At 35.7% G+C, this 13,093-nt stretch overlaps 1 protein-coding gene across 6 annotated transcripts in view; it reads right to left on the bottom strand.

Moving 5' to 3' along the window:
• Positions 1-7,341: 7,341 nt before the first annotated feature.
• The window catches only part of LOC105060827 (uncharacterized), a 56,768-nt gene continuing 51,016 nt past the window's right edge, over positions 7,342-13,093 (bottom strand). For 4 of the 6 annotated variants that reach the window (XM_073256900.1, XM_019845885.3, XM_073256903.1 and 1 more), the window contains 2 exons: positions 10,466-10,545; positions 7,342-8,150 (listed from right to left, as the gene is read on the bottom strand). In XM_073256900.1, coding sequence (XP_073113001.1) covers positions 7,712-8,150; positions 10,466-10,545 — 519 coding nt within the window. In that variant the 3' untranslated portion in view covers positions 7,342-7,711. The remainder of the gene's footprint in view (positions 8,151-10,465; positions 10,546-13,093) is intronic. The other 2 variants (XM_073256901.1, XM_019845886.3) reach the window with 1 other exon arrangement.

Raw genomic sequence — 13,093 nt, 5'->3', positions numbered from 1 at the left:
AGAGAAAAGATCAAAATCAAAATGAAGCATAAGCTAGAGGCAAACTGGCTAAAATGGGGTAACATGATTTTAATTACTTATTTTCTTTACTCTAAAGCTAAAAATTCTGAAGGCCCAGCCAGAGCCAGTTTGGGGAGTTCTCTCATCTTTTATATGCAGATCTATAATTTAAATCCTCGATGATTAAGAAATGAATGCTAACCTATAAGGACTTCTGATGGCCATACTCGCTCATCAGCAAGTCAATGCCTATGAAGACTTTAGTTGTGCAAAAAATGGGGCTAACCTATGAGGACCCCAAATACTCATCGATCCAATCTACATAGATAGAAACCTCATTAGTTTGAGAAGCTGGTGCTAATCTATAAGGACCCCCAAAGGTCGTGCTCATTTTTTAATGAAACCAACGCCCATGAAGATCCCGACTGGTCGAGAAGTGAAGGCTAATCTAAAAGAATCTTCGGAGGGCTAACCTATAAGGATCCTCAACCCATCAACTTCAGCAACAAATAAGAGATAATCTACGAAATCTTCGAAGGTCCCTCACTTTTCAGCGAGTCAATGGTCTATAAAAAAAGCCCCTCGCTCTTAAGCAAGCAAAGTCAATGAAGATCTAAGGCCCCTCACTCTTAAGTGAGCAGAGCCGACGAAGATCCAAGGTCCCTCGCTTTTCAGCGAGCAGAGCCGACAAAAAATCTTAGCAAGTAAACTAGGGCAGAAAAAGGCACTCTCAGCACATCTTCGACTATCTTGAAGCACTCCCTTCGCTCAACCTAATGCTGACTCAGACTCGGGAGTAGTTTATAAATGAGGGATATTCTGCAGAATCCTCGAAGACTCCTCACTTTTCAGTAAGTCAACGACCCATGAAAAAGGCACTTCGCTGTTAAGCGAGCAGAGCCGACGAAGATCTAAGGCCCCTCACTCTTAAGCGAGCAGAGCCGATGAAGATCTAAGGCCCCTCACTTTTCAGCAAGCAAAGCAGACAAAAAATCTCAGCAAGCAAATTGGGGTAGAAAAAGGCACTCTCAGCATGTCTTCGACTATCTTGAAGTACTCCCTTCATCCGACCCATTGCTGACTCGAACTTGGGAGTAGGGGAGCTAGTGTTGGGGGTAATTTTATACTGGCCAAAGACTTAAGGCACATTAAAAAACTTTGGAGCTTAGCTAACTTCTTCTGATTCATTAACTTCGGCCACCTGACTTCGGCTACTGATCTCAATATGGCTATTGACCTTCAGGAGGCCTCTTCATAGCCCAGTCACATCACCCCATTTAAAAATGATAATAGTCATGAGTAAAACAAAGCAAACTCCCCACACTCTTAGCTTCTGGTTATCAAGTCATGCAATTAATAGGTGCGGCCCCACTACCATGAGATGACATTATCCATCCAATTTGAGAGGGCCAGAAGGTCAGGCATGATCTTCGAAGATATTTAATGAGGGCAAAAAGGTCTTTGACGATCTCTTCCTACCTCTTTGTTGATCCGATTCTTGGCCACGATCTTTACTTTAGACCCCGTCAGCGAGTCTTATTTATCAACAGATCTTAGAATCTTCTGCCATTAATAAATGCAGCCCCCACATACCATGAGAAGAAGAATTAATCTTTCCAGATCCTACACCTCATTCAAAAGTACCTACGATATCCAGTTGGCTTCGAAATCGAAAAGGTAGGTACAATAACCACCATATCACATCTAAATCATCCCATGATTTCTCCAAATGGTTACATGGCTCTTCAGCCTCTGCTCATAAATAAAGGGCCAAGAGGGACCCTCTATGTAGGAAACTCTTCTCTCCCAATATGCTCACTCTTTTCCATCTATTGTTAGAATTTTAATTTGAGCATTAGAGGATCTCCATCAGAGCCACCTCTGATCAGAAACTTTTCTTGCAGATCTTGTCGGTACCGTCTGACCATCACCGACCTACCGTCACCGCCCAACTTCAGTCAATCCAGCCTCGAGATGAATTTCTGTGTCAACACCGTCGTTAATTATCATTATTAGTGACGGAAGAATTACCGTTAGCTAATAATGGTAATTAGCGATAAAGTTACTTTCGTCGAATTTTTAGCGATGGCATTCTGTTGCTAATACTATTAGCAATGACAAAATGACTATTACCGATGATAATTAATTGTCGCTAATAGTCTAATTTTTTGTAGTGAGTGTACTATCAAAAATTGAGCCCCACTAGAAATGAGAAGAAATTTTTTTAAAAAAAACTTTAAGGAAAAAAGAAAGAATTTTAAAAACAATAACAAGAGATGAAGAGAAAAATATTTTAATTATGGAAACTTTGGTCACTATCAAGCAAATTATCGTGAAAAGAAGAATGATAACAAAAATAATTTTAAAAGCTCTAAAGATATAATTTGTGTGGTATCAAAATTACTTTTGGCTGATATTGATGATGCCACCTGATGGGTAGATTTTGCATCATCTTGTCATGTAGCGAAGATAAGGGCCTGTTTTATTAAAATGAAAGAGGTGAAATCCGATGATCATCATGTATACATAAGAAATAATATTTACTGTGATATTTTGGATATTGAAATCATGAAGATCATAATACTTGAAGAGAGAAATCTCTATCTAACTGTTGTACTTTTTACATCTACTATAAGACGCAACCCTCTGTCAGTTCGCTTGGATGAAAAGAGATTTGAGGTGCATTTTCATTCTAAAAAGATTTTTATTGGAAAGCATGATAGAATTCTTATATAAGAGAATCTGATTAATAGCTTGTATCGTCTTAGTATTTCTTCTGCTAATAATAAAGTATAGTAGTTGATCCTTCTGCTTATATTGATGACTTTGTTGATTCTTCTGATATTGATGCTTGTTCATGTATTGATAATTCTTATATTTGGCATATGAGATTGGGATATATTAATCAAAATAAAATGAAAAGAATGATAAATATGGGATTAATTTCTAACATAAATATAGATTTTGGTGCTTGTAAAACATGCATTTTTAGTAAAATGATCAGACTTTGATTTTTTAAAGGACAAAGATCTTATGAACCTTTAGCCATTATTCATTCTGATGTATGTGGTCATATGAGTGTTAAGAGTCATAGATGTATGAAATATTTTGTTACATTTATCAATGATTATTCTTGTTATGGCTAAATATATTTGATGCTCAAAAAATTAGAATTTTTTGATAAATTTCAAGAATAAAAAAAAGAAGTTGAAAATCAATGAAATAAAAAGATTAAAATTCTACGGTCAAATCATGATGGTGAATACATATTAGACTTATTTAATATTTTTTAAAAAATAATGATATCATACATCAATATACTATGAGCTATACTCCATAATAAAATAGAATCGCTGAAAGATGAAATAAAATCTTCCTCGATATGGTAAGATCTATGTTGAGCTATTCTTCTCTTAGTTCATAATTTTGAAATGAAGCTATTATTATTGCATAATATTTATTAAACTTAGTTTCTACTAAAATACATAATAGAACTCTATATAAATTATAGACTGAAAGAAAACTAAACTTAGACAATTTGAAAGTTTGAGATTCTTCTACCCATATTTTAATTCCATCACATATAAGAAGTCAGTTAAATAGTAAACCTATTAAAGCTACTTTTATTAGATATTCTGAAAATTTAAAAGATTATAAATTTGTCATTCACTATAGTGATGAATCTATAAGTGTTATTGAAAGTAGGGATGCTAGATTTTTAGAAGAACAAATTGATACTAGAAATACTAATAAATTAGTATAAATATTTGAAATAATCAAAGAAATTGAAAAGATACTTAATGAGAATAATAAAACTCCTAATTTTGAAATATAGGCTCAACCAAATGAAAATCTTTATAATACACTAAGTAAAATTCAAAAAGAAAGAAATCCATCATCCAAATTTAAAGATTATTTTTTCTTTTGAATGAAGAAGATATTGAAGATTCATTAAATATAGATGAAGCTTTATCATTTTCTGATTCAATAAAATGGGAAGAAATAATAAAAAAAATTATATTATGTAATAAAAAATGATGTATGGGAATTAGTAGATCTATCTAATAATAGAAAGACAATAGACAGTAAATGGATTCTCAAAAAACAATATAAATCTGATAGATCTATTGATAAATATAAAACAAGATTAGTAGCAAAAGGTTTCACACAAAAGCTGATATTTATTATGAAAAAACTTATTCATCAGTTGCTAAATTTACTTCTATTAAAATTTTGATATCTATTGTTGCTACATTAGATTTGAAATTATTTCAAATGAATATAAAAACTATCTTTTTAAATGATGAATTGAAAGAAGAAATTTTTCTGCAACAATCAAATGATTATAAAATTGAAGGCCAAGACAATAGGATTTATAAACTTAAAAAGTCATTATATGGTCTAAAATAGTCTTCAAGGTAATGATATTATACTTTTCATAATGCTATTATTAAATTTGATTTTAGAGCTAATAGTTATGATCATTGTGTATATCATTAGAATAGTGAGAGCAACTTTATAATTTTATTTTTGTATGTTGATAATATTTTAATTTTAGGAAATGATGTTATATCTATAAATAAAACTAAAGACTTTCTGAAATCTCAATTTGAGATGAAAAATTTAGACGAGGCATCCTATATATTGGGAATTCAAAAAATTAATGACTCTTCATTTGTCTCAAGCACAATATCTTGATAAAATTTTAAAAAAATTTTATTAGATAATTCAAATCCAATGGATACTCCCATTCATAAATAAATGAAACTGTCTTAGAAAATATGCCTATGTAATGAAGAAAAAAATTAAAATACAATATAAACCATATGCTTAAGTTGTTGGTAGTATAATATATGACATGCTTTGTATTAGATCTGATCTTAGTTTTGCTATAAGTCTTGTAAGCAGATTTTAAAGTAATCCAGATGAGGCACATTAGTCAACTATTAAAAGAATTCTTAGATATATTAAAGAAAAAAAATTATAAGCTCACATATAATATTAGTGGCAAAGATTTAAAAATTATTGGCTACTTTGATGCTGACTTTTCTGATGATATAGATGATGGCAAGTGTATATTAGATTATATTTCCCTCTTGAGTGGAGGAGCTATTTTTTGTTGTAGTAAAAAATAAAATTGTATAGCTAAAAGTATCATGAAAGCTGAATATATAGTTTGTAGTAATGCAGCATCGATGCCGTATGCATAAAAGATTTTCTGGCAAATCTAAATACTGAACAAATAACCGACGGGCCTATAGAAATTATATTTGATAATCAACCAATAATATGCAGCATAAAAAATGGTGAGTTTGGTTCAATAAAAAAGTATGTAGATCATCAATATTATCATATCTTTGATATGGCACAAAAGAATGATATGTATCTTCAAAAGAAATGATAATGGATTCATTAATCAAAGCAGTTACTTTTGAAATATTCAAAAGATATGTCCTATCAATGGGTGTTAAAGAATAATGATCTCGGTCTAATTGGCCAAGCGAGAGATGTTGAATTGAGTGGCCAAATAGCCTTCAATACAATGGTCAAATAACCTTGCAAGATGCTGGCTTTGTAAGGTTTGATATGATCAAATAAATCATTAAATAGTTGCATTTAATAAGGGAGAACGTTCGCTTTGTGAGAGATAAGTGGAATATGTGTAGATGTGAAGGAGTAACATTCGGATATTTTAACATTACACTCTGAAGACAGTGAAATAGATACGATGGTAATTTTAAATATCCATCTAGAACTCTCTTAAAATTATCAAATCAATAACAAAAATCCTTATCGAAAAAAACCCAAAGCCATCCAACCACAAATCTTACATTCTATCTTTTTTGTTTCATTTTTTGTTCTCTCTATTCTATTTTATTGTTCTGCCATATCTTTCAAGAACTTGTACATGGCATCCACATATCACATTGTAACTCATAACCCTAATTCTCCTCGGACACATTAGAATCAACATTCTGGTATTGGACTAATCAGAGGTAGCTGGTAGACCTAAATCAAAAACCTAACGTAAGGGCTGACTAGAGCAGAAATCTGATTTCAGATTTAAACTCGTCATAAACTGCATCTTTTTGAGTTATCTATTCAATAAATTCATTGTGATCATAATTTTTACTGAAGATATCATCAATACTAGAAGCCATAGAAAGGCCCCTAAAGATTTTGCAATTCCAAAAATGCAATAAGCATCCGAGTGCTAGCTTTTCAGGTGCCTTGCGAAAGCTAAATAAAATCCTCTGGCATAGTTTAATTTGAGCTCTGACAACGACAATGCTCATTTCAATTACATTGCCCTTTTTCCCCTATTAGTTTGCAGTCAAGAATGCACATATAAACGAGTCAGTTTGCATCATGCATTGGTTCAGCATGCACAATACACCATAACCATCCGGCCCCATCACACCTATATGGGAGTTCACCATCCACGACATCCATGGTTCCAAACAATCATCTTATTCCATTTACTGATTCACGCATTAGCTTTACTCATGATAAAAGCTAATTCTGGTCTTTCAAATATCAAACACAGTTGGGTTCCATCAGTTATTTCTGTTATAATTATGATTGGAAAAATGAATAGCTCAACACCAAAGTCCTTAGAGAAGCCAATGACCAATGGGTCAAGGTTCAAACACGGGATTTGGAGAAGAACATGGTGCCAACTAACAGCTTGGAACACAGCATTCCCTCAGTCATCCTCAACCTTGAGAAGCTTTTTCCAAATCCTCATTTTGTATCTCAGATTCCAAGCCGGGCTTCTCCTCATATCGTCGCATCGACCGTTTTGTTACTTTCCAGACACAATCGATGTACACAATGCTGTATGAGACCATACTTCCAAAACCACGCGTAATCATTATTTAATGAATCCTCGGGGAAACACCCTTTTCCGGCTGGCTGTCCAAAAATAAAATAGCCGGAACGATGATGAGAACCACAGAATTGAACAGACCTCTGAGCTCTGACACCGAGAGCTGTTCACGGAAGCTAAGAGGAATTTTGTGAATGGCCTGCCTGCCTCCACCCTCGGGAGCAGCAAATGGTTGCAAAGAACTGGAGAATCAGGCAGGAGGGTGAAGAGGAGCAAAGGTTCCGGGGGAGAGCATGTTGATGCCAATCCCACCAACATAGAAATTCACGTGAAGCATGGATAGGAATGCTGGATGCGGGTCGAGAGGTTCACTATGGGTCAGCGCGGGGGAAAGAGGCCATGCATGCTTTGGTACCCATTCCAGACTTGGTACACTAAAGATCCCTCTGGACTTGCTAGGGCAAGAGAAAGTGTCTCACTAGGTACCAATTCAAGCAACTTCACAATGCCGATTGTAATGCCAAACCAATCCTAAGGTACCTGGTACCTGTTACCTGTACATTAGATCAACGACTTTTACAGCATCTGACAATGAAACAATAGAAACAGAAGCAAGTCGAATTACAACGATCATCGGACCAACAATTTACATGGAACCCATCAATGTGATGTGATAGCATGCCACCCCAGCGAAAGCTTCCAAGCAAACCAAACCCATGTCCACGCTCATCAGGTTTGGAGCCTTGCATTCACAACCACGAGGATGCATTCTACATGGCACACCACCTGGTCTGGACAATATTCTCTCCGGTTCTCCTGCACTTTCATCTGAGAACAAAAACCACACATGAAAAATATCTCCTAAATTTTAACTTTTACGGCTCAATGCTTTCTCTCCCATTTTCCCTCACGCCTCCCGTCCCTCTCTCTCCTCTCTATAATCTGCCTTGACTTGCTACCCCGTGAGCCATGCCTAGGTGCTGACCCAAATCCACCTGCCAACCCATCAAAGGCCGAACCCAAGTCTGGATCACCAACACTGCTTGTATCGCCCGAATCCCTACTCCCCTCAATATTCTCTTCATAACTGGTAGTGGTACGCTCATCTGTGCGCTCCCTTGATTGCAGTATTGTTGGAAGTTGACCTGAAAATGATCGGGACCCAGCCAACACTACCGTTGGTGCTGGAGAAGCTCCGCTGGAACCAGAAGTCACCATATGTGGAGCACCACTCTCACGGTCTCTGCTGCTCGATCTTAAGCTTCCTTCATGTTGTCCGGATCTCCCATTCTCTCTTTCACGGTACCTTTCCCTGGGCCTGCTACATAAAATCAGAATGCATGAGTAATAAGCTTTTACAAACTTCTGGAAATACTATTATATGAGCAGCCAGAAGATCACATGGTAATCTGGCAAGACTCGAAGCACCTAAGCATGCCATTACTAAGGTATAACACTACCATCTTTTCAACATCTGCCTTGAGCTCAAGTTGCCCACCATCCACTGCATGCCATAACCCTCAACCACCATGTCCATCAAGTGCTTTAAAACATTGGTTGGTAGTCTAAATAAAAATAAATTTTTTATTTTAATTTGAAAATATTTTCATAAATTGTCATCTATTATCATTGACGATTGACAAAGGGGAAAAAAATCCTCGCTTTGTCAACAAGTGGGAGTGACAGAGATTCAGCTCAATTCAGCACGAGGGAGAAGGAAGAAGGGGAAGAGAAAAAGGATGCAAGGGTATGGTGTGTGTGTGTGTGAGAGAGAGAGAGAGAGAAGCGAGAGGGCACACATTGCTAACTGGATGAGTGATTGAACGTGAGGGAGGGTGAAGATTGCCTAAAGCCAAGGGAGGCAAGGCCTTGGATGTGAAATGGGTCAGAGGACCAGTCACAAGACAAGGCTTTAGGTTGACTCAGCCAATTTGGCAGTGTATCAAAATGCTGGAAAAGCTGATTAATTGCATATCATTTAACCCCCAACCACCGAAAGCTTAAATATAGCCAAACGTTGCAGAAAGCCCACCTACAAGTCACTTGCAGCAAAGACACTTGTATGCAGGTCTTTTTCAGGACAAGTTGGCTTAGTATATATAGTCTTTTGCAAGCAAAACAGCAGTCCCTAAAGACCAATTTGGTTGCACAGTAAGTTAGCTTGACAAAAATGATTTAAAGTATTACCGACCCACTTAATTTTAGATTAAACTCCAACCTCATACGGAAAAAGCAGTGCTCACAACTTTCTAAAATGCCAACTTTGCCTCATGACTAAAGTTGGTTGTTGAAAGGAGCTTGGAAATAATAGCAGGAGCAGATGATAAAAGAGTTTGATCTTAACCTAGTTTAAAGATGCAACTCTAATGCGACAAGCAAAACAAGCTAATAATAGACACTATAAAGATGGAAACAAATAACTAATCAAGAATTGATAGAATTTAAAAATAAGGGTATTGACAGCAATGAGGTAGATAAGAAAGGTATAATTTGTTTGCATCATGCATGATACTGGTTTGCTCTATCCCAAAAATAACTCCACATCTGACCTATGGATGATGCCAAGGTCCACTCAAGCCCCTTAGGCACCTGCTAAGTAGCCTGCACAAATATAAGGGTTGACATGGTGCATGGACTTCTAAAGACAGAAACAGCGGACTGTCTAAGCCTATGCTGCCACTTCCATAACAGCCGCAATAAGGAAAAAAAAATTTAAAAAAACTAGATAAGAATGAAACGATGTTGCATATAAAATGTGATCACTGCATTCTCAGTGGCTTTTTGCAAAAATGGAAAAGATTTGAAAAATTGCAACATCAGCTTTCCTAAGAATATGCAGAACAGTTTTTATGGTTCTTGAGGGAGTGTTAGGTTACTCAATTAGCAATCAGAATATCTATTTTTTTATCCAACACTTGCTGATAAGGTATCACTGGAAGGTCATTATTGCTTCCTTCTCAGTGGCTTTTTGCAAAAATGGAAAAGATTTGAAAAATTCCAACATCATCTTTCCTAAGAATATGCAGAACAGTTTTTCAGGTTCTTGAGGGAGTGTTAGGTTACTCAATTAGCAATCAGAATATCTATTTTTTTATCCAACACTTGCTGATAAGGTATCACTGGAAGGTCATTTATTGCTTCCTGAATGAAAGGTATTGAGTTAGACAATGCTGTTTTCAGTCTTAATATTTAGTTCTCTTTTTATCAACCGGTTAGCATACATGTTCCAACCTAATAGTTCTAGACATTTTCTGCCTGTGGTTGTGTTCAGGTAAGCCACATTAGCATAGAAAACAGAACATCCTTAAAACCCAAAGTGATATGGACAGGGGTGCTAGACGAGTATTCAAATATCAAACAAGACCACATGATGCAACAATTTGTCAATTTAGTTATCTGACATTTCTAGTAATACTTATAACTATAATAACTATCCAACTATAACTGTGTTAGTAACATGTCTGATAGCTCACCAAACCAATAAACAAGTATAACATGAAAAATGCTGGTAGTAAGTGGAGAATCAATCAAGGTCACCAAGATTTATATGTAACATACACCTGACCACAACTCTTGTACTCATGATCTAATTTTAAAATTTTGAATGAAGTAAAGGTGAATGGTTAAAAATATCACCTGTTGGGATTAGAAGAGAATTCTCTTCGAGATGATCGTACTCCAGACTCAACCTGCTCTAGTTCCCGTTGAAGCTCTCTCTATATACAGATGGATAAACATGCATTATTTAATACACATTTACAAAACATTCAAAAAAAGAAAAACTTGCACAAAATATGCTTAGAACAAAATGCATGCATCTACTTTAATCAGATATAACTTTAATAAATTAGGTTTTTAGATGATTAATGCAGCTTATTATTTTTGTTTACCCTAAAGGATTGGAAAACCAAAACAAGATTATATGTTGCCCAATAATACTAATTTTAATGTATAAAGGATAACTAGTGTTCTGTCTAGTAGAGTCATGGTCATACTGCCCTGCCCCGTCCGGTACAAGGCATACCACACCACACCGAGAGGAAACCCATATGAAACTCAACTTCAAGCCAATACAAGCCCCATACCACCCAATACCACCAGATACCGACTTGTACCATGGCATACCAAGGTGTGTACCAGTCCATACAATGCATACCGATTTCTATCAAGGCATAATGAGATAAAATTTGAGAAAAATGATTAGAGAGCTATTTCAATATAGGATGTGGACTGTACCATACCAACTGTACCACACTAAACTGGTAAAGTACTGATACAATACCCGATACCAAAACTGCTAACCTTGTCTAGTACAATTTAAAGCTCTAAACAATTGTGTGTAAATTTAGAAACACTAGATGCTTTTACTTAATAACCTACATGGTTTTAAATACCATGGGATGGGGCCATCCCAGTTTTTTCGTCAAACAAGATCTCCCATGTTCCAACAATCGAGAAGTGGATCTCTTGCCCCATCCTGGCCCATTTCCCAGCTCGTCCCATCCCAACAATTAGGACAGTGCCCCATCCAAACACATGGGATGGTGGGGTGCCTTGCTATCCCATCAATGTTTACAACTTCGATGACTTAGTTTAAGAGAAGATGCTATAGAATCAAGTTACACTTTTTCTTGGGTGCCTTGTTTTTGCCTAATGTTATAACAAAACCTAAAAGCAAACCTATTGTATTTGCTTCAAAAATATGGGACTTGCCAAAATTTAAGGAGCAGCGCATCTCATCAACAGTTATCCCATGAATAAAATATGACATGACAATTAATATGGGTAATCTCCTCAGCAATAATGGTATTTCTGCACACAAGTTGATTATAACATTTACTTCTCATGATTCCCTCCCAGAACCTTCGTCCTTTTTTCAATCCATCTTTCTTACCACCCTACATCCCCTCAATTATGGCCTTAAACCAGATAAAATTAAAAACTTCTCATTATTGTTCCTTTCCATATATATAGAACAATCCACCAACCTTTTCGAAGATTGTACGTGGCAAATGGACAGCCAAGGTGCCACCTAGGCTTTGACCTATGTTAAACTAAAGACACCATTTTTGACCTACCAGAAGTGTCAACACTTTTAGATGCTTGGACATGGCACAGTATGATGTGGCTAGACACTCCATATCGAAATGTCCCGCTAAAACTAACGGAAAATGTCTGACACTTGACACACTTAAAAAAGTGCAATGAGAATCCAATTTAAACTTTTCTATCTTTTTTTTTCGAGAAGACAGTATTTTGATTATCTGACATTTTAAAAATAATTAAATTTATATAAATAGAAACTATTTATGTATTGTAAGTGAGATGCAAGGACATTTTGGAAAGAAAAATGACAAATGGAATCAAAACAACATTTTCCTCATTGCAAACTGTATTTTTATATATGGTATAGAATTTATGTATTCATATATTTATATATTATGCATATGTAATTATATGAGAACACTTAGATTCTTGGCACCTGTGTAAAGTGACTAGGTAAAACTCGCTTAGGCACTAGGTGGGTGCTCAAAGGTGAGCGTCACCCAAAAATAATAAACACAAGAATTAATAAATGTAGGAATAAAGCTAAGAAAAATACATATCATCTAAAAAGTGAAACGTCTTGCATCAAATAAAATGTAGTAAGTTAGAAGGAAGTACCAACTTGGGCAACATTCAATACTAATTCATATATCAATTTTATATCACAGAAACATGAATCAAAACATTAGAATGGTGCCTAAGCAGACAGCGTTGTTCATTAGAACAATGATCTATATTGCCACCACTTGGCACTGATAGCACTGTTAAGCTGAAAAGGGTACCCCACAACTGACCTATATTCATCCATGAAATAAAGCCTCCTCAAAATGTTGTTGTGTATGCACATTAAACATCAGAATTCTGTTCTTTCTACCCTCATCAACTAATCACACCATTTGCTAATGTCATTCTCCTAGATTCACTACTCCTAGTTCATTATTGCTCTTCTGCAGCTCTAGTAATAGCTCCTAAAACAAGTAGGAGATGTTCTTTAACCGGTTTCAAGTCCTTATGCTATTTAATGCATGTGCACAATTTGCTTCATCAAAACCAAAATATTCCAAGATTTCGTGGGCATGCTTTCTACATCCAAACCTGCATCATAGACACATACAAACAAGATATGCTGGAATCTTCTTCTGGTAATAAGGGTTTTGAACAATTAATATCTCCCTTACTGAGAAGCAAATCATTTTAAGCTTTTCCACATAACAACTG

The sequence above is a fragment of the Elaeis guineensis genome, chromosome 4, assembly GCF_000442705.2.
Source record: "Elaeis guineensis isolate ETL-2024a chromosome 4, EG11, whole genome shotgun sequence".
Taxonomy (NCBI): Eukaryota; Viridiplantae; Streptophyta; class Magnoliopsida; order Arecales; family Arecaceae; genus Elaeis; species Elaeis guineensis.
This window is presented reverse-complemented; position numbering and strand designations above follow the sequence as displayed.